We start from the raw sequence: 26,216 nt of genomic DNA on the forward strand, positions 1-26,216 counted from the left end.
GAGAGGCTACAAGTGAATAACGGGAGTCTGAAACTCTAGGCCAGGACCATCATTGTGAGATAATTACAAAAATATCTATGGTCACTAATTTCCCCGTGCTTCTAATTTTTCTTAGTCTTCTACCCACATGAATCGCGAGCACTTGGCAGTACAAATAAAATGGAGGACGACTTGCTGCCTTGCCTTGGGAAATGGTTGGGCATCGTAGGGGGAGGTTACAGCATCCCATTCCACTGTCGGTCTTACCCACTGAGGGTACAGGAAGTAATGGAGCGAAGGGAAGACATACGAGGAAGGAAAGGAGAGCAGGTGCTGGTGCCCAGTGTGAGAAGTGATGCCGTGGACAGAACACGAGAAAGGTCAAGTTGAATTAAACAGCAGAACTGAATGGCATAGATTTATGGTGACGGATTTTGGACCCTGGATCTTGGAGAGCCTGGGAATCACTATACGTTATTACATGGTTTTTCAAAAGCAATGGTGTGGAAAATTTTCGATGCTTTAGTGTGTCAAAGCAGTGGCACCAAATTGTACTAGTGGTCACTGTATGCTTCACCATCACCCACTCATATTGGGGTGATAGGAGAATGCTGGTTTCACTTAAGAATGTTCTTGATAAAGCTGTAAAACTTACTAATTTCATTAAATCTTGAATTTTTAGTACACGTCTCTTTATTATTCTGTGTGATGAAATGGGAAGTACACCTCAGAACTTCTGCCACTCACTTGAGGGAAAGAATTTGTGTGTTTGAGTTGCTATGGAACATCGTATTTACTTGACATAACAACTGTGAGACAAACTCTGGTTTTAGTTTCAGGGCATTTAGGTATTCGGCAGACATTTTCTCAAAGAAGAATGAAGTGAGCCTGTCACTTCAAGGAAAACAACTGATAGTATTTGTTGATGATGATAAATTCAAGTTTGCAAGTAAATTTAGAGTTGGGGAAAATTTATGTCTATGATTGAACTTTACGGCCTCTTAAGACTTAAAGATTTTTTAAGTGAGTTGGATACTGATATTAAGTAATATGATATATTTTCTGATATTGTGTAATGAAACGTGTTGATAGTTCAGATATATGCGTAACCCTCAGTTACTCAGTGTTAAAAAATTTTATAAATCACACATGGAGAAAAAATCCCTTCAAATTGCAAGATAGATCAATGGGCTTTAATTTAGCAGAGTACAGAAAGTTGACTGATACGATGTCGGAGTCCCCATGATAACTAACTTTTAGGAAGCTACTACTTTTTTAGTTTTGGTGTTGTATTAAAGAATATCCACAACTATCTGAAAAGGTTATAGCAATGAACACATTTCCCCCTTTTCCAACTACCATTGGAAATATGTTTTCAAACAACACATTATAACAAATCGAAGACTATGTGAGAATGCAATTATCTTCTATTAACTCAGATATGAAAGAAATTTGCAATTATATAAAACAGTACCACATTCATCACTGAAATTTTTTGGGGAAAGATAGCTATTTTTCATAAAAATATGTTACATACAATGAACATATAATAGATTTATTATTGTTAATTTTAAATAAATTCATTAATTGGAAACTATTAAAAAGTTTTTAATTTCAAATATATTAAATATTGAAAATCCACATAAATAAAAGCTCAAAATTTTTGAGGGTATAAAGGAGTCCTGAGAATAAAATGTTTAAGAACCACTGCCAAGAGCAATGCCTTGGCACATGGCATAAATATTGTTGAATTTTCTTTCTAATAGTTTATTGTTAATATGTATTTAAATAGACAGATATTAACATCACAATATGCATATCTATTACTGTTCTTTATGTTAGTGGAAGGATTCCTATTTAAGAAATTGGGAATCAATAGTCCTTTGGGGAACGGTGAAACCCAGCAGGCTGGGGAGAATGTGAAGGCTTCACTGAAATCGTATTAAAGGACATAATATGTGATTTGAAGGATGAATTGAGCAAGGATTGTTTCACTTAAAAAATCAATCTTCCCTTGATCCAAATTCACTTCCATCTCTCTACTCCCATTATAAGCAAAACTTGAAAGGTTTTAAAATTTTTTCTGTAGTAATGCTCCATTTCTACAGCCTTCATTCTCCCTTCAGCCCATTCCACTGGGACCGCTGCGGTTAAAGGCGCTAGTGAGTGACCTCTGCACTGTCACATCACGTGTCTGTTTGTACCTCACTCGATTGCTCAGAGCTTTTAAAGCATGACCACTCCCTCTTTATGGAAACTCTCTATCCTGGCTTCGGTGACACCACGTTCTCCTGGGTTTGCTTCTGCCTTACTGGCCTCTTTGATTTCTATCTTGTTTGACCTGTAAATGTTGGAGTTGCCCCAAGGTTCTGTCCTGGAGCCTTGTGTCTGTTCTAAATGACAAGGCTTTTTCATTTTTTTAGGATTTTCTTTTTCTCTCAGGAAGACAAAACAAAACATTTTCTCAAGAATTTTGATGTAATAATATTGTTTAAAGTTCAAGAGGCAAAAGGAAAATATTTACCCTTACTTTTTTTCCCATTTATTTTCAAGAAACGAACATGCTTTTTCTTGCAATAGTGCGGCCTCTCAAATTTTTCCGTTTTCACCTTTAAATATAAAATTTACCCATCTCTGTTTGTATTAAATAGCCACATTGTTGAGATGACAATTTATTGTTAGGATCATTAAATTTATTGTTAGAATGCAGAATATTTATAGGAATAATAAGGTTTACTGCCTGTATAATAGTATATCAAATAGCAAGTATCTAGAACTAAAAGTGTAACTTTTAAGAGTGATTTACTGTGTGTGCTTGACAGACAAAAGGAATGAGAAGGACAAAAAATGAGTTGAGAGAGATCATTTAGTACATCGAAATTAGAAAATGAGCAAATATATTCTGAGAATAAAACTCATCACGGACTTGCTTTACTTTCGAGCTAGCAGTGGCCCCGATGGGCATACATGCAGAAGGGGGATTACTGTCACCTCCATTGTATCTTCATGAGTTTTCTTCCCTCTTTTGATTTCTTGCTAGCGTATTCGTGACATTTTTTCCTTTCTTAAACTTTAATTAATATATAACATTTGCTATATTTTACCAAATACGCGACAAGAGGAAAGCATACGGAGCAGGTTGAAGAGTTCTGCTTTCTGAGCCGGCGGGGGGAAAAATGCAGCCCTGGCTGGAGTGATATCAGGGAGTACGTTGTGCAGAATCATGTTAGGGGTGCGTTGGCCGGTGAGCGCATGCTGACACACCTGCCAGCTGGAAGGTATCTGGAGGGGCGCCTGCGAGTCTCGCTTCATCCAGATGTGACTTAGTCCATCCCAACTGGCTTACCTGCCTCTGCACCCCCCTGACTTTCAGAGATTATTAAGACCTGTTTAACGCCTAGATGGTGATTTCATCACTGAGGGGAGGAGCCTCTGGCGGGGTGGTGGAAAGCTCTCATGGCCCAGTTAGAAGGTGTTGGAATGGAGGGAGTCTGACAGAGTTGAAAGGCAAGGTGAAATAAATGAACCCATTTTTTTTTCCATCTGAACTTACTTATTTGTTTCTCAAAGTCTGTTTCTTCAGACTTGGGAAGGGTAAAGATAAAGGAATGGTCATCGAATGCATCAGAATGCAGATTTGCATTCCAGGGCACTTGCTTAAACATGCTGGTTTCTGTCTGGGTCCTTAACCAGTCTGCTCAAACAGATCTTCTGGCGGTAGGGCCTGGGAATCTGCCTTGTGAAGAAACTCTTCAAGTCCTACTTATAATAAAAAATTTGCAAACCACTGGCGTTAAAATCCATTTCCTAGTGCTTATTTTCAATATATTTGTGTCAAAATGAAGATTATTTAATTCTGATGAAATTTTGGTTCAGTCAAAACGAATGGGTGCAGATATAAAACAGTATATTACCTCCCTACTATGCTTCCATGACTAGGGTATTAATGCTTTCTTGATTGCTATGAGAAAAATTAAATGTGCCAATCACCAAAGCCTGAAAGGACTCTGCAGATACTGGTTGTTAAAAAATGATTCTGAACACGTTACTTTTCTCTACCTTTAAGAAGGAAGACGTCTACATTTTGTAAAAAATATTGACCAGTTTTTAAGATTTTGCAGTCTTAACAAACTATCTAAAATCTGCCTTCACCGTTGTATAAAATGAGGCTCTTGGGAAAAATAAACGCTTGGTCAGAAATGCTAATGAGTTCCAGGTTTTCTTTAGTATACAGTTAAGCAAAGAGTTCTGTATTGTCACAGAAGATAAGAAGGTAAAGTTGATTAAAGACATAGTTTACTTCATTAGTTCACATTTTCCCTTCTAACTCATATTTTGTTTCATTTTTACTACCTCCTAACTTTAATTTATTGGTTTCAGAATGTGACTGGGCTCCGTTCATAAAGAAGAGGTTTATAAATCTAGAGGTGAAGTTTAAGCTTTGCTTGCACAAGAGGTTACCTGTTTACTATGTGGTCAATATGAAATGTAAACGAGGCAACTAAACCGCTCATGTTATTTTAAGAACTAAAGAGCATTTTTTGGTATGAGTATGTGGGAAAATATTCAAGAAAAACAGAACTAAAAATAAAATTAAACAGACTAATACTAATTAAAATGGACACTTGAAGTCAGAAAATTCAAAACCTCTGTTTCCACTGCCAATTACACGTAACTTTAGAAAACAATTCAAAAACTATATAACTGCCCATTTAAAAATTTGAGATGGGTTGTCACAGTGTTCTCAGAAATGTGCCATTTTGTCCTTTACTAGCAGTGTCTGGAAGGTGATAATTTTGGAATGTCACAACCCTTCCCGGGTTTTGTTAATCTCCTAAATATTTAGTATGCCAAAAATTGGGTCCTTATCTTAACTTTTTCTTTGTTTGATAGTGCCCAGAGATTCCCTAGAGCTTCTGTGTGCCTTGGGAAGCAGTACCCCGACTTGGCAGGTAGAGGGCGGAGTCTTGAAGACAGACAGGGGAAGGAATGGTCTCACCTGGGCACTAGGTCATTAGTGAACAATGTCTTGAGGGCACAAACCAAATTTGCTAGATGGAAAGTCTCTTCTTTTCCTTCTAAACTTTCTCTTTTAAGTCTCAATTGTAAATAACTCATTCTATTCTTTTTTTTTCTTTGCAAAAAATAATAGCTTGTTTAGTCATGGGTCAAAACTTACTGACCATCAGGAAGAGTCCAGATTTTTGAAATACTAAAAAACACTTTTTTGCCTACCTTACGTCTGTGGAGAGCCCAGAGCTGATCCCAGACATAGACATTCTGGCTTCTTAAAACTTGGGGGAAAGAGGGTAAAAGGAGCAAGAAGATTCTTCCATTCCTTCTTGAAGAGTCACTTTCTCTTTCTTCCCTCTCCTCCCTCAATCTCAGTTCTAAAGGGGTTGCTTCAAAATCTTTTGTTTGTTTGTTTTGTTTTTTTTTTCCTTAAAAACTCCATTTTTCATTAGACTTTGGTCTTTTATGCTTCGGAAGACTTAGAAGTTTAGGAAACACTTGACTCAAAATGTTTACCATAGAACTTTGAGACCCTGGTGGATAAATTGAATTTTATATATACACGATTACTTTTGGCCCCGTCCCAAAATAGAAAAGGAAAAGTAATTCTCAGGTAGGAGCAGCATTGCACAAGGATCTCCACTTTTACAGTAAAACTATGATACTCGACGATTATTAGAATTTTAAATTTCAGTTTCCTATAAAAAAATGAATTTAATTTTGGTCAACGCAGTTGTTTCGTTAACGTCATGTTACCTTTATAATACCCTTTTTTGTTGCACGCAGGCATTCTTACACCGAATGAACCAGTGCGCAGCATCGAAAGTTGACAAAAACGTCACGGACGAAACAGTGAAGGTAAGGAGGCACGACCCGCCCTCCATGCAAGCACGAGTTCCCGTAGATGACAATTGATCTGTGAGGCGTTCCTTAGGACTCTTAACTTATCTTCAGTTCTAGTATAAGATGGTGTACCAGCCACTGGGTGGTGACAATTAGAAAAAGGGAAACCAGAGTTTGGGAAGAGAAATGGGGATGAGAGGATGGAGTAGAAGACGTAGTAGAGAAATTGTTTTGTCAAAGCCTTGAGAAAGCTTGAAAAGAGAAAGAAAAACCCAGGGTGAAGTACCTACGTGTCTGTGAGAGAGAGGGAGCTGAGCCACGTGTCAGGTGATTGCCAGAGGGGGCTCAGGAAGACAGACTGCGGGCAAATGCAACTTCCCTCTGTCATCACTAAAGAACAAGCGATCTGGACGGTCCTCTGGTGCAGAAAGGAAAGTCCGCACGACATCTGCAACTCAGGAACAAATGGATAAGCGTTTCCTTTTCATCGCTGGGGAAGGAAAATTATGAAGAGTTTTGGAAAAAAAATGGATGGTGAATGAAAATCAGTTAGTTGTTATTACTTATTTAAGTTGTGTAAAGCATCACTGATTTTTATTTTGGGTGCTGACTTGCTGATTTACTTTACTGAAAAAGAATTTCCAAGGATTTTATAGGCCGTCCTTACTCTATTTCTCTGTAAGTTCAATACTTTCAAATTCTCCCACTGTGGGAGTATTTTAGTTTGTGTGCTTTTGGTTACAAAAGACACCTATTACTCAAATTGGTTTGAAGACTCTGGTTGGTTCTCATATTATGAGTTCCAGATGAGACTGGCAATTCAGGGAGGTCAGTTATCAGGGGTCCCCAAACCCTGGGCGCGGACCAGTACCAGTCTGGGGCCTGTTAGGAACCGGGCTGCACAGCAGACGGTGAGCTAGCGAAGCTCCATCTGCATTTTACAGCCACTCCCCAGTGCTAGCTGGCATCGCCGCCTCAGCTCCACCTCAGATCATCAAGCATTGGATTCTCATTGGAGCACCAGTCCCTGGTGCCAGAAAGGTTGGGGACCACTGAGTTAGATTGCCAGTTCCCTCTAGCTCTTCTTCTACCATCTAGGTTATCAGCTTTGCTCCTGCACTGGCTCCTCCCACAGCTGCAAAACCACCATGTAGCTTCCCAGCTGTCACTTCCAGACAGAACACCTTTCCAGAGAGGGAAAAGGGCTGCCCATTCCAGGGTGCCCTTCTTAGGAGCGAGAAGCCTGCCAGCCAACCTGCCTGCTCTGTTTTACCTGCAGCTCATGCTCATGAGTGAGCGAGAGGACCGTGCGTGGAGTCAGCCATTCAGACTTTTCCTGAGAGCCAGGAATAGGTTCCTGGTTCCCAGAGCGTGAGCGAACATCCACACAAAACTGGTGCTCTGCCAGCCGGTGGGAGGCGGAGTGGACGTGGGACAGCGGGCTCCCCACTGAAGTTTCCACTCGGAGAGAGAATGCTATACTCGCATCAACATCTTCCCTTTTAAACTTGTTTCCCTCTTGAACTTACTCACACATTTCTTTTCAGATGCTGTTCTCCAACATTGAAGACATCCTTGCAGTACATAAGGAATTCTTGAAAGTCGTGGAAGAATGCTTACATCCCGAACCCAATGCTCAGCAAGAAGTGGGAACCTGCTTTCTTCATTTTGTAGGAGGCATTTCTGTTTATTTCGAAAGCTCTCTCGCCCTAGACTTTAAGGTTTAGCTTTTGGCATAGGAGTACGTGAGAATTCAGCATTAGAAGTAAAATCCGACACCAAAAGTTTGGGGTCTTTTAAGGCCAATGAAATCTTCCCCTTAGAGCCAGAAAAGGGGAGAGCGCCTCACATCATCCGTTTCATTCAGGGAAGAATAAACAGCCTTTTCTTTTCCCCAACCACTTCGCATCCTTCAGAGCTTTGCATTCTAATGAATATTCGGGCTGTGCCTAATGAATGGATTTTTATGTTTCTCTCGAACATAGAGCATTTCTCTTTTGAAGCAGAAAATCCTTACTCTTATAATGGCATGAGGAGCCTTTGATTAATCAGAATGTTCCCTTGTTAATCAACTTGTGACAAAACTGGAGGCGAACAAACGCGGTCACTCTAGGTACACATGTGCCTGCGTCTGCATTTTTCTCAAGGACGGTGTCTCAGAACGGTATCCTGAGCAGCGCAAAAGAATCAGTCAGTCCCCGGCTATGTCAGATCATGCCTCATGCCTGTATGATCATTTTCATCTCTTTGTACACGATAGCTGAAATAATTTATGCAATCGATGTGCAAAGTAAAAAGCCACCTGTCTAGTGAACATTGTTTTCAGAACTAAAAAGCATTTATACTAAAAAAAAAAAAAAATTATATATATATATATATAGTATTGCTGTTTATGCCATTCACCTGATGCTAATTTTCAGAATGCTAATATGAATCCATATGTATCAAAATGCTATACAATCAATGTTTTATTAAAAGCGTATAAGAGTATTTTGTCATGGAAGTCAAGTTTTATTTTTATTTCTATTTAGTCTTGTATAAAGGTAACTGTATGTACTTTCTAGATCTGTATTTCTATATGTAGCGAGCAGACTTGGTAGATGTTATTGTTATAACCAGAAAATATTTCATAAAGATAAAGGGAGAGGCTCCTCGGGTATAGGAAGGTGACGCTGTGTCTTCCTCGGGTACGACTGGAAGCCAGGCATGTTTGTGTCCCCTTCGCCCAGACCGCTCTCTTTCGTGAGAGAATTCAAGTGTTCTGCCAACTGGAGTAGCTGCTATCTCGGTTCAAGGCTACACATGGGAATCTTCCACCCCGACGTTCATTTCCTCAGTAACACGCTATCAATCTGTCATCCGTGAATTTAGCTAAACTATTTCTGAAGTTTGTTTTATTCTGGTTCATACCATCTCTTGAAATAAGTAATTCAATACATGTCCTGCTGGCTGGCTAAGGAAAATAGCACTCCGTGTTTCTTTCTAGACGCATGTCCTTGAAGTTTCAGGGTTCACACTTTTGTTCTAACATTGGATCAATACGTTTTCCGCATCTTCTTCTTTTATTGGTACTACTTGGATAGATATTGATCATAACCACTTGGAGAAAATCTTACAGATGGAAGGAAGCTTAGAGATCATGATGGTAAAATTCCTCCTTTTGTGAAAGTATTTATTCCATAGCATTTATGAAGGTTGTTTATTTTGTTTTTACATGATCACTTTTAGTGACAGCTCTAATTGTTAGAAAATTTTTGTATTAATCCCAGATCTGCATGTCACTGTCCATCACTCCCTTGCAATTTCCACATAGTGGTCATGGTTTGTGTTTTGGAACTACATGAATGTGTAAATCCTTTATGATATGACAGCTATTTAAATGCAACTACCACTTTCTTTTATATACTAACAAATAACTCTTTCTGAAATGACCTCTCACATGTAGTGTCTTATTATCTTAGTCACTTGTTGCTGAATATTCTCTAGTTTGTCAAGGTCCCTCTTAAAGACAACGGCCCGGGTCGGTACCTACGAAATGCAGGGTACTGTGTTTCTCTTTTTCTGTGTCAACTGGCACATGCTTTTTCCTCTAGCTAAAATCATCTCTTTTCCTTCCTGCCTGGGAATCATGGATTCATCTTTCTGGGCCTTGCTTAGATGTTACTTCCTTTTAGAAGCTGTATGTGAATCCTCTTAGCAAAGTAGGAATTACCTTCTCTGTAAATTGGTTCATTTACCCATTGCCCACATCACATTGGGCTATAATTAATATGCCTATCTCCTTTCCTAGGCTAGCTTTCATGGATCATGGAGAATACATAAATAAAATGTATTTATACATACACACAGTATAGCTCTTGAAACATAGTAAACACTTAATAAAGTTTATTCATAAACATCACACAGGTTAATATTTTGAAATGGCTAATAAAATGACCTTAACTTATTTTTATTTGAATTCACAGAAAGACAAGTTTCGTATCTACGACGAATATTGTAGTAACCATGAGAAGGCACAAAAATTGCTTCTTGAACTTAACAAAATTAGAACAATTCGGACATTTCTTTTGGTGAGTATATATTTATGTGTTGCCTTATGCCGTGATTTTTGAGAGGCCCACTAGGAGCTGAGGGATAGCGTCAGTGTGTTGTAGAAGGTGCTTGTGGGACAAATCTTTTTAACGTGTCCTGGCTAGGAAGCTGGAGTCCTTAGATAAATGTAGGAAGTGAGAATTGGGAGAAGCTCGCCTACGGGGACACAATGAGAGTGCCCTCTCCTGGTTGACGGTGAATTGTTTCTGAAACCCACAGCTTCCTGTTGTGGGAGGACATTTATACCAGAGGTCATCATTGCTTTTATATCTCTTAATCCCTAGGGTTTCATTTACTTCTGCTGAAAAAGCTGTAAGCAGGGCAGTAACAGGAAGGAAACAAATCAGAGGTGTGATAGAAAAGACATTTAGAAATTGATCTTTCTCCTACATACTTTCCTATTCGATTTTCCTAAGAGCGAGAATGCATATTTAATTTCTTTAGGATAACACAAATAAATGCATATTTTGGCAGTTACTTGGACAATTTAACTGACAGCAAGGAACACACTCTAAGTGTAGAATTCAATATTTAGCAGACCGTGGAGTGGAGTAGCCGTCCCCACGATCAAGTTGTGTTATACTTCCATTACCCCCAAAAGCCCCTCATACCTGTTTACAGCCGATCTTCACTCCCACTGTTAGCTCCAGGTAATCATTGATTTGCTTTCTGTATCTATAGTTTTGCCTTTTCTGGAGGTTTCATGGAAATGGAATTATTCAATGTAATCTTTTTATACGTGGCTGCTTTTACTGAGTAGTGTTTTTGAGGTTCCTCCTTATTTTAGCAGATATCCATATTCCACTCATTTTTATTGCTCAATAATATTCCACTGAATGGATATACCATATTATGTTTATCCATTTGCCAGTTTATGAACATTGGGTCAACAAGTGACCATGAAAATGGTGGACCTTAAAAATACTACATGTAAAAGGTCATTTCAGGGAGAGATATTTGTTAGTATAGAAAAGTCAGGAAATATGCAGTTTGGGTTAGTATAAATAATGCTGTTATGAACATTCACGTGTAAGTCTTTGTATGGATCCATATTTTATTCTCTTGGGTAGATACTAAGAGTAGAATTGCTGAGTCATAGTAACTTTATGATTGACTTTTTAAGAAATTGCCAGAGTGGCTGTGCCATGTCTACCAGCAACATGTAAAGACTGCATCTTTGAAAACACATGGTATTGTTAGCTCTGATTACAGCCATGCCAGCAGATGTGTAGTTCTACCTCTAATGACCAATTTAAGCATGCTTTCATGTGCTTATTAGCCATTCATATATTTTTTTTGGTGAAATGCTTTTTCACATGTTTTGCTCATATTTAAATTTCAATGTTTCTTTTATTTCTAACTGTACCTTTATTTTGGATACAACTCCTATATCAAACATATAATTTGCAAATATTTCCTCCCAGTGTGGTTTGTGTATTCATTTTAAAATATTATCTTTCGAAAATCAAAAGTCTTAAATTTTGTTGAAGTTCACTTTATTAAATTTTTTCCATTATGATCATGCTTTTGTTGTCATGTTTAAGATATCTGTGTTCAGGTGTTATACTTATTTTGTTAAGTTTATTCTTAAACTTTTTACTCTTTTTTTTTTGCTATTGTGATTGGAATTATCTGAAATTTTAGATTGTCCATTACTAGTATATAGAAATTTGATTGACTTTTGCATACTTATGTCTTACAATATCTCGTATCCTGTGATCTAAATTCATGTATTAATTCTAGAAGTATTTTTTGTAGAATCTTCAGGATATTTTACATATAGGATCATGTCATCTGAGTGTAAAGGCAATTTTTCCTCTTCAATGTAGTTTTTTTCTTCTTCACTTTTCACTGTCTAGAACTCAAACAATGTTGACTAGAAGTGGTGAGAACAGACTCACCTGCCTTGTTTCTGATCATTCAGTTTTTCATCATTAAGTATGATGTAAGCTGTAGGCTTTTTTAAAAATAGATGTCCTATATAAGATTGATGAAATTCCATTGTATTCATAGTTTGTTGAGAGTTTTCATTATGGCTCGTTTTCATTTTTTAATATAGGTTTTTAAAGCTATACATTTCACCTATATACAGCTTGAGTGGCATTACATACATTTTGACATGGGTTTTCATTTTCATTTAGTTTTTTAAAATTTCTGGTTTCCTTTGTAACTTCTTTCATTCATTGTTTATTTAGAAGTTTGTCTTTGGAGGCCGTTCTCCATGGGCCTCTTGTGTTTCTGCACATTTTCTGAGCTGAGGAATTGACTGCCTATCTTTTAAGTAATATTTGTATCACGAACCGCCTCAAAAGAGAGAGATATTCTGCTGCCATTATGAACGATTCATACTCCTAATCTCAGGTCTTCTCTCTTGTGGTACATGTGTCATCTGGCCCTCTCCGTGTTGTCATGTGGCAATTGGAGCTTGGGAAACTGGCTCCAAAATAATCACACTCTGGCTACTGCTATTGCTATGAGGAAAAAAACAAAACAAAACTGTACTATATCTGTGCCCTAGGAATTTCATGTGTTCTTTCTGTATCCACAAATCTGTGGCAGGTTCACTTTTTAGCTTGCGTGCAGGGTAAAATCTTAGAAACATCATAGTTTAAACAAGTAAAAATTTTTATTCCACAATGTTGAAAATTTCCAAATTTCTTCCTGTTGTTGGTTTCTTATTTAAATCCATTCTGGTGAGAAAACATACTTAAATCCTTTTAAATTCATTGAGAATTTTTATTGACCCAGCACGTGGTCTGTCCTGCAATTTATTATTTTTTCTTTATGTTCCATGTGTTCTTAAAAAGTAAGTACATTCTACTGCTATTGGGCATAGTGTTCTGTAAATGTGAGATCATTTTTATTAATAGCGTCGTTCATATTTCTATATCATTTCCTCTGGGTGTTCTGTCAGTTATTGTGGGAGGGATATTGAAATGTCCAGGGATAATTATTAAATTGTCTCTTTTATCTTCAATTAGGTCAGTTTTGTTTTCTGTTTCAGGGCTCTGTTGTTAGATGTGTATGCATTTAAAATTGTTGTGTTTCTGTTTCTACTTGTCATAAAGTGTCCCTCTTTGTTCCTAGGAGTATTTCTTTTCTTAACGTCTGTTTTGCCTGATATTATTATTGCCGTCACAGTTCTCTTACTATTTGCATGTTACATCTTTTCCCATTATTTTATTTACAATTTATGACTTTGAATCTAAAACATGCTTCTGATGAACAGCATATAGTTGGATCTAGTTCTTTATCTAGTCTGACATTCTCTGCCTTTTGATTGGAGTGTTGAGTTCATTTAGCTTTAACGTCATATAGATATGGTTATATTGACGTGTATTGTTTTATTACGTTTTTCTATATATCTCATTTTTTTTGTTGTTCTTCTGCTCTTCTTTTACTGTTTATCTTTGTGTTAAACAAATATTTTGAATGTACTGTTTCTCTTCCTCTGTTGATTTTTAAAATTATTTTAGGGTGGTTTTATTATTTTTTTTGGTAATTGCTCTAGGGACTACAAAATGCATCTTAACTTATCAAGTCTATTTCTCTGAGGTTAGTTATTGTTCTCTATTTGTTTTGTTTTTAGTAACTCACTTGGACCTAATTTGAGAACCTATATGTGCAGCTGCTGATATCTGTGCTCAGTTTTTTGTTTTATAATTTAGTCTTTGGTTTTTAGGGGTCACTCCTGTGACTCCTTATCTTAACAATCACTTGCTAATTTGTCAGAGGTGATCAAACGTCGATATCCATCCTATCTATGGATCTGTGTGTATGAGTCTGTGGGAGGGGCACATTCAGAGGATGATTTTTCTTATGGGGCCCCCTCATTTCTTCTCTGCAAGTGCAGTCTGACACTTGCCCCAAGCAAGAAGGCAGTGTCAGTCTAGCAGAACTGTGAGCATTCCCCATTTCTCTATGGAGCGTGTTGATTTTATTGACAACACCCCTGGGTGTCAGAGTTTTGCCCCCTACAGTCCCCTCTGGCAGCAGATTTGAGGATCAAAGCTACCGTGATAGTGCCACCATGCAGGATGAGTTGGGGCAGGCTGGGGGAAGCCGGGGCGAGGGAGGATGGGAGAAGCCCAGGCAAGAATGCCACAGACTCCCGCTGGTCTCACCTGAAGTTCTGCAGTTTTTCATAAACACTTCTGAATTTTTCGTTTGACTTTGGTTGATTTCTAGAGCCCTGAAATTGTTGTTTTGACAATTTTGCCCAGTATTCTTTGTTTTTTTACCAAGACAATTTCCTGCTTTCTTCTCCCTGCCAGGGCCAGAAGCTCTTATGCCACTGACATTTTAGGGTTCTTTATAAAGTGTTAGAACCCTGTCTTATTGAGTGCCTTCTGTTCTCAGCAGAACTGACTACGTGTTCACCTTGATCTACTTTGTCAACTCAATCGTGTGAAACCACACTGAAAAAGTCACAAGTTAAAATTGTTTGCTTTTAGATTATCCTACAGCACACTCTGGTAGGAGCAACTTAGCTTTTATCGTTCTTGTCCTGGCACTAAGTGGCCACTAGTTATCTGCAGAACTTTAAAAAATTCATTATATCTCTGGTGTCATTTTTGTTATCCATAAAATGGAGATAATAAGACCCTTCAAAAAACATATCAGAGTTTACAGATTTGGGATGATGATATTATCACTTTGGGTACTTGAATATGCCGCCACCTCAGTAAGTTTGTATGAGCAGTGAACTCTCTGAGGGCTGATTTAGAAAACATTTCTCATGTATACATAGGAGAGAGCTGACTCTCATAAGCCAGTCTAAAGTGGCAACCAGCCTCTGCTCTTACGAAGAGTTCATAATCTATACAGTACTAACACACAAGAAAATCAAAGTGGGTCAGACAGTCATGAGTTCCTTAGGGCACATTAGCTCACAGCTAGGTAATGGGGTGGGACATGGAAATGTCACTGGAACTACAATGACACGTAGATAGTTATGCTTCATTGGATTCCTTTGGGGAATACCATACTGACTTGGAAAGGGTATTTTGATAACTTGATTGCAATAGGGGCTAGACCCTCCGAAAGCCTGCTGAGCCACAGCACGCATCTGCTGCTCTGTCTTTTGAGGTGTCTGGGTGGAGCTGAAGGCAGGGTGTTGGTTTTGCTGACTTAGGTACACAAATTGGAGCCGAAGCTGAGCTGCTCGGGACATTGGGTGCTATTCTGCTACTGTCACCCTTCCTTTGACATCCCTTCCTGCTCAGCACTTGGTCTCACCTCTCAATGAATATAGGACGATATTTTTAAATAGTGGTGGGAAAGTTACTACATTATCAACACGATGTTTGAGGGGCCCTTTGCTCCCTTCATGAAATGTTTAACTGTTTCCTCTATGCCAGTCGCTCTGACAGGCACTGCAGAAACAGATCTTGGCATCAATTTCAAATGTTTGTTTGTCGCTCTGATGCTTAAACCACAAAACAAAGACTAGATGCCAAGAGGATCAAGGGTTCATTTATCAGGGTTGGTTTTCTCTTGACTTTCACTTGTTGGTAAATGGAAGCTTCTATTTCATCTCACTCAGCTTGCTGATTTTGATTTTTCTCCATTTATCTTATTTCTGTGGAGATATCTGACCTCCTTCTCTGACACTGGCTGGCCGGTATCATTGGTGAGGTATTATAGCTAAAAGTGACTTAGAGATCACAATGGGCAAACATGCCAATTTTACAGAGAGGAAAACTAGAATTCTGAAATTAATCCAAGTTGCGTCACTAGTCAGTGGCAGAGCGTGGATGGAACCCAGCTGTCTTGGGCCCGTTCCTCTACAAAACAACACTGCCTCGCTTTATAAGCAGGTTTGGTCTCTGTGTCTGTCTGTCTGTCTGTCTGTCTGTCTGTCTATTATTTATTCATCCATTCCTCTACCATCCACCCATCCATCTACCCATCTATCCATCCATTCATTCCTTCATCCTTATCTCTATTTCTGTCTTTTTTCTCGGAGTTCATATTCAGGAGCATCTATGTGAGTTAGTTTTCAAGATATAGGTTCAAAACATATTTTGGTTTCTGGAACTAATATGAAAGGCAAAAGTATTTTTCTTTCTCTCCTGTAAATGTTATTTGTGACTGAATGTGATCTTCTTAGAGAAAGAAGCTATACAGAGACATGCTATCACAACTTTTCAGTAGAAAATTTTATGATAGAAGAAAGCTTTACAACTTCAAGTTTAAAAATATAATTAATTATGTTTATTTCCTCTCCAGAACTGCATGCTCCTTGGAGGACGAAAGAACACAGACGTTCCCCTGGAAGGATATTTAGTAACCCCGATACAAAGAATATGCAAGTACCCCCTTCTTCTGAAGGTAGTTTATATGTTTACTTCATGGCAACATTTTCCTTGTACCTGCGTATTTTGCTGATGGTCTTTTAAAAAAAAATTTTTTTCAAAATAATCTGACATTCTAAAGAAACAGCAGATTGTAGTTATTGGTGGGGGAATGGCTATTTTGTCACTAATTTATGTATGGAGCAGGAAACGAATCTTTTGGGAAAAGAGACTTTTAGTGTTCTTTGTGGAAAACATACATTAGTTTCAAGATAGATCCTATTAAATACGTTATGACCGGATCATATAGCACTTTATCTACAGAGTTCTTTAACAGATTCTCTCTGTTGGTAGATTTTTTTATTTCCCCTGACATTGGTGACTTCTCGATGCTAATGAAGTTAAGGTCAAAGTTACATAATTTCAGAGCCTAGTTTTTAAGTCATTAGCATAGGGAATGATGTGGGTCGCATGGGACAATAAATAATAGAATGTGGAATAACAGTGCTAAGAGCCCACTGCCCGTGGAAGACAGGAAATGCGTCATTAATGATCGTAGATCCGTCGCCTCATTAAAACGACCAACATTTTTATTATGGAAAACATATTGTGAAATACTAAGTATCACAAAAGTCTATGAATAAACTAGAATAGCGATTCCGGAAATGATGTGTTTTGGAACTATTACATCAGGATAGGCAGTTTGGGTTGGTGGTTGAGCATATGAGCTTCGAGTTCAAATCCTAAGTAGTCTGCTTACAGCTGCCTGACTGGGCACATAATCTAATTTCTTAAAGCCTTGTGAACCAAAAGGGGCGACGATGGTGATGGTGGTGGTGGTGGCAGCAATGATTGCGATGATGATGATGAAATTATAGCATATATCTACAAGAATGTGTACATATATGTATATGTCAATCTGTGTGTATACATATATATGCATGTATAAAAATTATTGCATGATCAGTGATGGAACTATTTTATGTAAATCATTTAGCATAGTATGTACTTCATAAATGTTAGCCATTATTATTTATATATTTGAATCTGATTTATTTTAATATATTAATTACTACTTGGTATCTAAATTTAGAAAAATACTCAGAAATTCTATAGGTGTATTAACTGGTGTTATTGGTTTACTTTTTGAGGAATGAATGTCATGGATTTGAACTAAAAATATACTTTTTACTACAACTTAAGTCAGTTGCATAAATTGGGTGTCTGTGTAAATTTCTTTGAAAAGGATCTCTCCCTTTGAAAAACAAGTCAAAGTCACTTGGTTAAGCCGTAGAGATTGGGTAGCACAGCGATCCCCAGTTCTGCAGAGCTTTGGCACATCCTCAGCAGATTGAGAGAATTGGTACAAATGTGACTCCTGTCTTTTTGAGAGTCCCTTCAGACTTCTGACTTGTTGACTCAGATTTGCATGTGTACTGATCACGGCAGCTATTCCTGGCTCTGATTTCAGAATCCCAGTGATTTCTTTGTTTTAAGAGTCAGAAAGGACAGTGATATTAAGAAAACTACATCATGCCAAGTGGTAGTTCTCAATCACTCGTTTCCAGATAAGAATGACCTCAGGTGTTTGAACTGACTCCTCAAAAGAAGATCAAGGAAGAAAGAGGTCAATTCAGAGCACCTTCATCTTTTCTCTTTCTCGGAAGATTATCTTCACAAAGAAACATGAAAAGACTGCTTGATTGCGTAATAAATATGTTAGTGTTGATATTTTTCTTTGTTGTACCATCAGCTGAAAAATTGTGCTGATGTTCTCTGATTTTGGATGGTTTTATATACTTAGAGAAAAACATTAGGGGATTAGGCTATGTGTTAAGAAAAGGTATGTTCGTCTTATTTGTGGAACTTGAAATTATTGGGTTGGCCAGTCAGCGCAGGGTTCATAGCAAGCAACCGAGAGAAGATGATTACTTGTTATTTCTCTCATTATTTCACATTATCTAAATTCATGTCTCGACTTTACCCTCAGATACCCCTTGGGCCCCAAATCATAGCCTGCAGACTGACTTGAGCCTTTTATATAATTTACAAATATTTCTACACTTTAGAATTTCTGGACAAGCCTGCATACCTCATTTATGGATTTGTGATCCAGCATAATGTTAAACTTTGTCTTGGGAGTGATATAATGTATATTTTGGGTGGGGGAAGGGATGGGCTCACTCTGCGGAATAGAGTGTGAACATATCAAATGCGGGGTCAAAGTTTATGGCAGAATTTTTCAGCAATCACAGACCTCAAGAAGTATAACAACTGCATATTTTCCCACTGTATGTTAAGAATTAAGAAAATTCTTTTAAAGACTTGCAGTGGGATTTCTGTAATTGTGTTAGTTACATGATAATGGCAACTGTAGTAAGAAAACAAATGACTAATTAAAAAGCAATGTGGTCACAACTGTCTAGACAGTGGGTGAAGATGTTTAATTTTGTGCTTCTAAACAACTAACAAGACCTTTTAATATATTTAAAGATTAAAGATTACTCTTGTTCTGATATCCCGAATGGAAAAAAAATATAAAAAGCCAAAAAAAAAAAAATTCTAAAAAACAAAAATGAAAAGAAAGCTATTGAGAGGAGTATGACAGTTCATTCGTTGCAGAGAATGCACCCGAATTATTGGCAAAAACAGCAGAAATTGCTCTTTTATTGATGGAGTATTATGGAATTTCTAAATTATTTATTTTGCTAGCGGATAAGGGATTATTTAAAAGTTCTGCTTTATTTATTAATGTTTTTACAGTTTCTTGAAAGATTATTAAAAATAAGGCATTTAAAATTATTTTTGAAATTATGGGACATATTCATTTAAAGATTTTCTATTTTGCTAAAGACTAGGAAAATAAAATTAACATATCAAGATGGACTTCTGTTGGAGCAAAAGTCAAACTTATAAAAATTACATGCTGCAGGTAAGATATTCGACAATTTGAAAAGAGAACTCTAATTTAGTTTTTCAGAACACAGTAGTTTTGTGGGAAAAAATTAAAGTGACTGCTAAATATATATCAGGGCAACGCTTATTCATTGACTCAACCTTTTGTTTTTGACCTTAATCTTCGTGGAGTTTGTGATGTCACTTCTGAAAGTGGCGCTCATGATCTTTGCAGTTTTCATTTCCTGGTCAGCCTGAACCTGCTGTACCAGAGAGCTGGAGATCAAAGGGCGATTTGTTTTTTGTGTATAAACAGGAGTTGCTGAAGCGGACTCCTAGGAAACACAGTGACTACGCAGCAGTGATGGAAGCCCTCCAAGCCATGAAGGCCGTCTGCTCCAACATAAATGAGGCCAAGAGACAGATGGAGAAGTTGGAAGTATTGGAGGAATGGCAGTCTCACATTGAAGGCTGGGAGGTACATTCAACAATTGAGCTTAAAATAGTTTTGTTATCTCTCATGCTATGTGTAGAATTATTGATATTGGATGGAGCCCGGAGTGGTTATTTTCTTAGATATTGCTGGGGGGCTATAACCATTTCTGAAAAGCGCTGTCATTATTTTAAATATCTTTAAAGTGGCAGTTAATTGACTTAACCTCAAGCTTTGTGAGAGAGCAAGTCGATACTGTATGTGTTAATAGGTTTTGATATTTCAGTATTTGTAGATTATGGTTATCCTTTTTCCTGTCTTAATTTTGGTCAATAGTACATAGCCTGAATTCTGGAGAGAGTAAAGACGGGAAGGAAGGCTCCATGTGTGTGCTGTGATATTATTATTTTCAGACTCTGAATTAGGTGTTTGAGGATCAATTTCATTTTAAGCCCATTTAAGCTCTCTAAATGTGAATTTCTTCATTTCTAAAAAGAATGAACTGGCTCCGATGCGATTTTTAAGGTCTATTCACGATGAAAAATTTTATAGGTTACCAATTCATTAAAGAAAGATTTTTAAAAATAACAAAAAAGCAAATAAAGAGTGACCTTTAGAATCTCTAATGTGTTTTCAACTATGGTAACTTTGAATCTCAATAATTTCATGGGATTGGAGCCCTATATTACTTTAGTGCTATAAAAAAAAAATAAACTAAATTTTTCTATCTTTTAGTTGCCTTAATTTAGATGAGCATAAGCTTTAGACTAGGTTTTTTTTTTTATTATTATAAAGTAAGAAATTAAGAGATTTTTTTTTAATGTAAAGAAATTTTAACATGTTTCGAACCAAATATTATATCATACAAATCGAAGTGGAGAGCTTTTGTCTTCAGAGCTTTATAATCGATTGATTTGTTTTTTATCTTCAATATGTTGGTTTCTATTTAGATGTAAAATTATATCACTCAGATTTACAAAGAAACCTCAAACATTGACCTCGGGAACTTATTAATTCTATTTATCCATTCTTCCCCATGATTTTTTTTTTTTTTAATGCTAACTGGGATCTGACTTAGCTTCCTCCTCATTTATATTCTTCCATTTCAAGCATCCAGGGTGACCTCCCATTCAGCATGAATGCTACTTATTTCAATCAGTTAAAATGGTTGTGTGTTTTACAGATGATTCATGATGGTAATTTTTTTCCTGGGGAACGGCTGTCCTGCTGGGATGAGAAAAATGGACTAAAGTTTGTTTTTGCTGTTCTGTTGTCACTCATATATTGAAAGAAAGGCCAAACTTGCTTTAAATTGCAGAGTTTGTCAGTGACATCTGCCAGGCCTTTTACGAAAACAAAAAACTGACCTTTCTGCTATTTTAGGGAGATGAGATCTATACATAATTTTGTTTCCTCCATGTGTAAATCCTAAAAATTGAGTCTACTGCAGAAATGAGTGATTATTTAAAGAGTATTGATATTTCTTGTACTGCGCATGCCAGTTATTCCACGGAAGAATATATGCGGGCCATCTCTGTGTCACATATAACCATGGCGGTGGTTCCCCCACCTCGCCAGCCTTGCTACACTTGGAGTGCAGGAGAAAAATGGAGGGTTGAGACAGAGGAAACTGGTTGAGAGAAATCAGATGTGGCTCCAGGTCCAGCAGGAGATAATATGAATGTCAGGCCCCAAAAAGAATGGCAACACAAATTTTCCTTGAGATTTGAAAATGATTGTGTAAGACACGGCCATACAGTGATTTGGGGCTTTGAGGGACTGTAGCGTGGAGGGACTGACAGCTTGTGATAAGAACCTGATTCTCCATCTCCGTCCACCACCTTAGAGAGCAGGCGGAAAGCTGTCGGGTACTCAGACCTGGTCCCTTCCGGGAAGTTGAGGAGAAGCCGCTACCTGGTAGGACCCCCAAGGTGCACAAGACAGAAGGACTAATCATCCAGGATGAAGTCCAGCCTTGGGAGTAGGCAGGCACAGTTAAAGAGCTTTCTTTGAATTGCGAACAGGGGCTGTGGCTTAGTTTACAGACAGCTTTGTGTATGTTTCCAGTGGCTTTCCTGAGGTTAGGACAGGGCCACAGACAGATGTCAGATGGCCTGACCCGTTACCGAGCAGAATTCCTTACGGAGTTTTTGGGGGTTAGGGGCTGTGGGCCAATACGGGAAGCGGCTCCCCATCTGGCTCCTTCCGCGAGCTCCCGCAGACCTGTGAGCTCTGCCTCAGACATGACACTCCTGCTTCAGTCTCTGACCTTCCCCTGAATGGCATCTGAGTCGGATGCACCATGGATCTGTATCATTTTCACTATAGGTTGATTTTTATTTCATGTAAGTTACTTAATTAGCTAGGGTCTTATTTTCCCATCTACCAAATGAAGACGTTTTACAGTGAAATCTCTCAGGCAACTTGCCTGTTATACAAATTAGTTCTTTGTCAGCGTTTACATAGTGACTGTCACCACAGAAAATCTATAGTTTGTTTTAATTGCTCATGTTTGAAATTCTACCTTTTATTAATATAATGTACTGTATCTCAGTCATATATCTTAGCCAACATTCTGAATATTCCACAAGATATTCTACTGAAGGTAATTATACAGCAACGATCAATGTGCTTGGAAATGAAGTTTATTAGCTGTTTAATTAGAGTCATTGATTCATTTCGTAGAAGGACCATTTGGTCTGTTTTCTGGTTGGTTATCTTTGGAGTCATACTGAAAGATTTTGACAAGAGTTTCAATAAACATGTCACTTAGTAATTCAGCTTCATGTCCTCGATAGGCCTGTTTGGGATTGATCTCTTAAATCAAGGGGAAAAAAAACACAATAAAAGATAAGAGGGGGAATTATTAATATATAAAGGTGTTGGGATAAAAATAAGATTCAAAGCAATATTGTATTTTAGGAAGTAAAAAGAAACAATAGAAGTTAGACACTTCCTGATTACATTTTTACGTGGAGAAATACAATGCTACAAGACCATTTAAAAAAAAATCACCCCTTGCTGCTTTTGGAGTCTGTTTGCTGCTTGCCATTTGATGAAATTTGTGTCTGACAATGTATTGACTTCAAGTCGTGTTCCCTTGTTATGTCATGAGTGTGAGTCTTGCAGAGGTTATGGTGACACCTGTTTCTTTTTGTCTTCTGTGCAAGGTGATCTGGCAGATACAATTTGTCTACTACCTTGAGGTAGAATTGATTTATGTATAACCCTTGTTATTTAAGGATCTGTGGTTCGGGAAAAGGCCATTGAAAGTGAATCCACTTAAAAGAGGGACCAGAATTTCATAATAAGTGGGAGTGGGGGAAAGTTCAATTGGGACATTATCTTGGTAAAATGAAAATTTGTATTATTAGTTTGTTTTATCTAATCTATAACAGAATTTAGGTTATACTTTCAGTTAATAATTTGAATCTCAAAAAGAGTGAATCAGATGCTGAGGCTTTTTTTGGAGAGGGCATACATTTTATGACAAAATTGTATCATAAAACGATGTGATATTCTTCATTTCACATTTGACTTTCATAGTATTTTTAAAAGATTTTTTTGAAAGAATGTTTAAATCATTCATTAATTTTCTCAAGAGACTCCTTCAGTGTTGAAACTGTGCCCTTACGAAACACCCTATCTCCTTGACATTCTTGTGAGTTCCCTCCTTCCACTGCGAATGGGTCCAGCTCTGCTAGATCTTGGTGGATGCATTGCATGTGAGTGGGGAAGTTTCAAGGCCTCGTGTCATCTTCCATCTTCCCCAAGATTGAGGTTTCCTCTCTGTAGTCAGTTTGTGTTTTTCTGAATTCGACATTCAACATTCAGTTGACAAGATGAATGAGATAGACCCCGGTGATTGCTGATAATGGGGTCAGATAATCAGTGGATAGTTTCCTATTACAAGGATTTCTACCACCTCATAGCTGCAAAGAATTAGTAATGAACCCTTATAGAACTTATATTGAGATACCTTGTTAACATAAAAAAGATTTACCCTTTCAAACAGTTCAGATATGGTTTAGCGACATGATTTTTCTTGAGTTTATTGAGAGGAGATTTGTTCTTATTACTGCAGTTCTTCATAAGTCATGATTTTAATGTCTGAAAAAATGTTGGAAAATAGAAAAGAAGCCATAATAATACACATGCTTCTGATTGCCTTTTCTAGCTATTGTCATTTTCTGAAACCATACTTTGGCACTTAACAAGTGTCTACTCATGAATTTCATCATGATTTCACATTAAATGCTGTAATGATGCTTTGAAATTTAATAATTTTTCATGTATGCTGACCATATAATTGGCAACGATTATATATTTCAAAATATAGATGCAAATATTATTCAACTTAACAAATTAGATTCTGAATTCTTATTTTCTTGCTGGGTCTTGTAAAATGAGGCACACGCCAGAAGCAGAGCTGTTGGTGAGCGTTACCAAAACAGGCTGCTCGGGCTCAGTCTTTATGACTGAAGTCTCTGTGTGTTCCATCCACTCAGACTGATCTCTTAACCATATTGGAAGGCGATATTTAAATGGTGTACTTCATCAGTTTGACAAAGAAAGTTAATTACTGGAGAAAGATTTAAACCTGGAACCACAACATGGAATGAGCTATGTAATTAATTTTAAACATATGTAATTATAAACACAGGCATCCCTGATATTCGTCACTGTTAACTCATGGTAACTCTCATTTTAATTAAATTCTATTATTACAATGATCACACTGCATTTAATTCTGTGTTCACGTATCTGATTCTTCCTCTAGTGTATGCGTTTCTTAGGAGCAGGGGTCACGTCTCAAGCTCTGGGTCCCCAGCATCTAAGACGGTGACACACAGTGGGTTGAATGGTAATAAAAGGTAGACATAATTACATTGTAGTTACGTGTTAATTGTTAGTGGCTTCTCACTACTTTTGGATACTCTTGGCTCTTCTGGTTAATGACAGATTCAGACCTGTGTCCATTTAGATGACAGTATTTGTTTCATTATTCTGCTACTTCAATGTTCTCAAGTCCTCTTTAGCATCCTGTTCTGGTTCATGGTTCCCAAATGTACCATGTGAGATTTTTCACTTCCTCATTGTTAAAACTGAACACCTTGTGGTGTTTAGAAATTCAGTCTTTGAAAAAGTATTTCTAAATCACAGATACTGTTTCCTTTGTCTAACGAACACATACTCAGAAATTCTGAGGGTGGACTTCCCTCAGAATTTCACCTTTTGCGCTGCTGGGGTGGTGGTGACAGAGGAATAATAAGATAGGTTTGCATAGCCTGGGGTAGAAAGAGAGAAGCTTTTGGAATGAGAGGGGCCTGGATGAGTACATCTCCCACCACTGGTCACAGCTATTTATTTATGATTACTTCTTACCTTGAACTGTCAGTCAGCTTTCCTTTCCCGATCTAATCAAAGTAGTCAGGATTAGAACTACACTTGTAAATTCCTAGCTGTGGTTTTACTGTATTTAATCCTATATGTGTAATTCATTGCAAACAGTCTCTGACTTTACATAATAAACGTAGCTTCCTAAAGGGAAATGTGCATTAAAAAAATCATCTAGATGATGAAAGTATATTACTTTGGTTATAATTTAAGGAATTGCTAAAAGGCAGCAGGACTCTGAATCATATGGATAAAAACATTATTTAAAAGAATCTGCATTAAATATGTATATGTAAATATTACATTATATGTAATGGTTTTAGAGCAGTTCAAAATTAACGATTTATGCAAAACCCTCTTATTCTTTAAAAATAATTTTTCACCCCTCACCTCTCAAATGTTGGTTTGTGACTCTGTGATATATCAGTACATTATTTACATATCTACCCTTATGATGAAGAGAAAAGGGAAATGTCCAAAGTTTAAAATGTGTCATACTATAGATACTCAAATTAACACAATACCACTATCTTAATTAACTTCCCTTTGAGAAAGTGAGGAAGTTTCTTATTATAGTCATAAGAGTTGTCATTTTAATTTAAATTTTTATAATGAATCAGAAAAACAGTGTCAATCATTATGTTGGAAGTATGAAATTTAAAATTAATGTCCTGAGTTTTAAATATCAAAAATAAAAATTAAAGCATTAAATTTAAAAAGAATCAGAAATTTATTCCTAGATTTAAAGAGACCAGATATATTTAAAACTGAAGTATTCTTGCAGAACACAGCGAGTGGATTATGATAGTTTCGGTTATAGAGACAAATAGTTTATAGTGGCTCAAAATAGACTTTTGTGCTTCGCTCACACAGCTATCCAATGTGGACGGTCTCCTCAGGGAGCAGATTTCCTTTGCTGATGATTCAGGGGTCCAGGCTCCCTCCTTCTTGTGGCTCCTTTCGACTTCCGAAGGTTAAGAATCAGTTTTGTCTCTAATCGTATGACCTCAGCAGACACTCTGTGAAGGCTGATTTGATGAATGAGTGTGTGCCAGCTTTTAATAACTATGGTGAAAGCTCTATGGAAGATTGCTCTCTTTAAATAGTTTTTTCCCTTCTATTTCTTCTTTTCCCATCCTCTTTGTCCTAGGGTATGTATAAATATACCAACTGAGACCTGCTAAAAGTTGAGGCAATTTCTTATTCTTTTCCATGTGTCCACCGAATTCTTTTTCCCTACCAAGGAAGAGAAAGAGGAGGAAGGGAAT

General features: G+C 37.3%; 1 protein-coding gene across 2 annotated transcripts in view; it reads left to right on the forward strand.

Annotated features, from left to right (window-relative positions):
• PREX2 (phosphatidylinositol-3,4,5-trisphosphate dependent Rac exchange factor 2) overlaps nucleotides 1-26,216 on the forward strand; it is a 225,650-nt gene that overhangs the window by 48,984 nt on the left and 150,450 nt on the right. The window contains exons 2-6 of one of the 2 annotated variants that reach the window (XM_039841811.1): nucleotides 5,779-5,850; nucleotides 7,383-7,505; nucleotides 9,801-9,905; nucleotides 16,159-16,260; nucleotides 19,435-19,596. In XM_039841811.1, coding sequence (XP_039697745.1) covers nucleotides 5,779-5,850; nucleotides 7,383-7,505; nucleotides 9,801-9,905; nucleotides 16,159-16,260; nucleotides 19,435-19,596 — 564 coding nt within the window. Of the gene's footprint in view, nucleotides 1-5,778; nucleotides 5,851-7,382; nucleotides 7,506-9,800; nucleotides 9,906-15,578; nucleotides 15,917-16,158; nucleotides 16,261-19,434; nucleotides 19,597-26,216 lie in introns of those variants that run through there. The other variant, XM_039841812.1, reaches the window with a different exon arrangement.

The sequence above is a fragment of the Pteropus medius genome, unplaced genomic scaffold (assembly GCF_902729225.1).
Source record: "Pteropus medius unplaced genomic scaffold, Ma_sr-lr_union100, whole genome shotgun sequence".
Classification (NCBI taxonomy): domain Eukaryota; kingdom Metazoa; phylum Chordata; class Mammalia; order Chiroptera; family Pteropodidae; genus Pteropus; species Pteropus medius.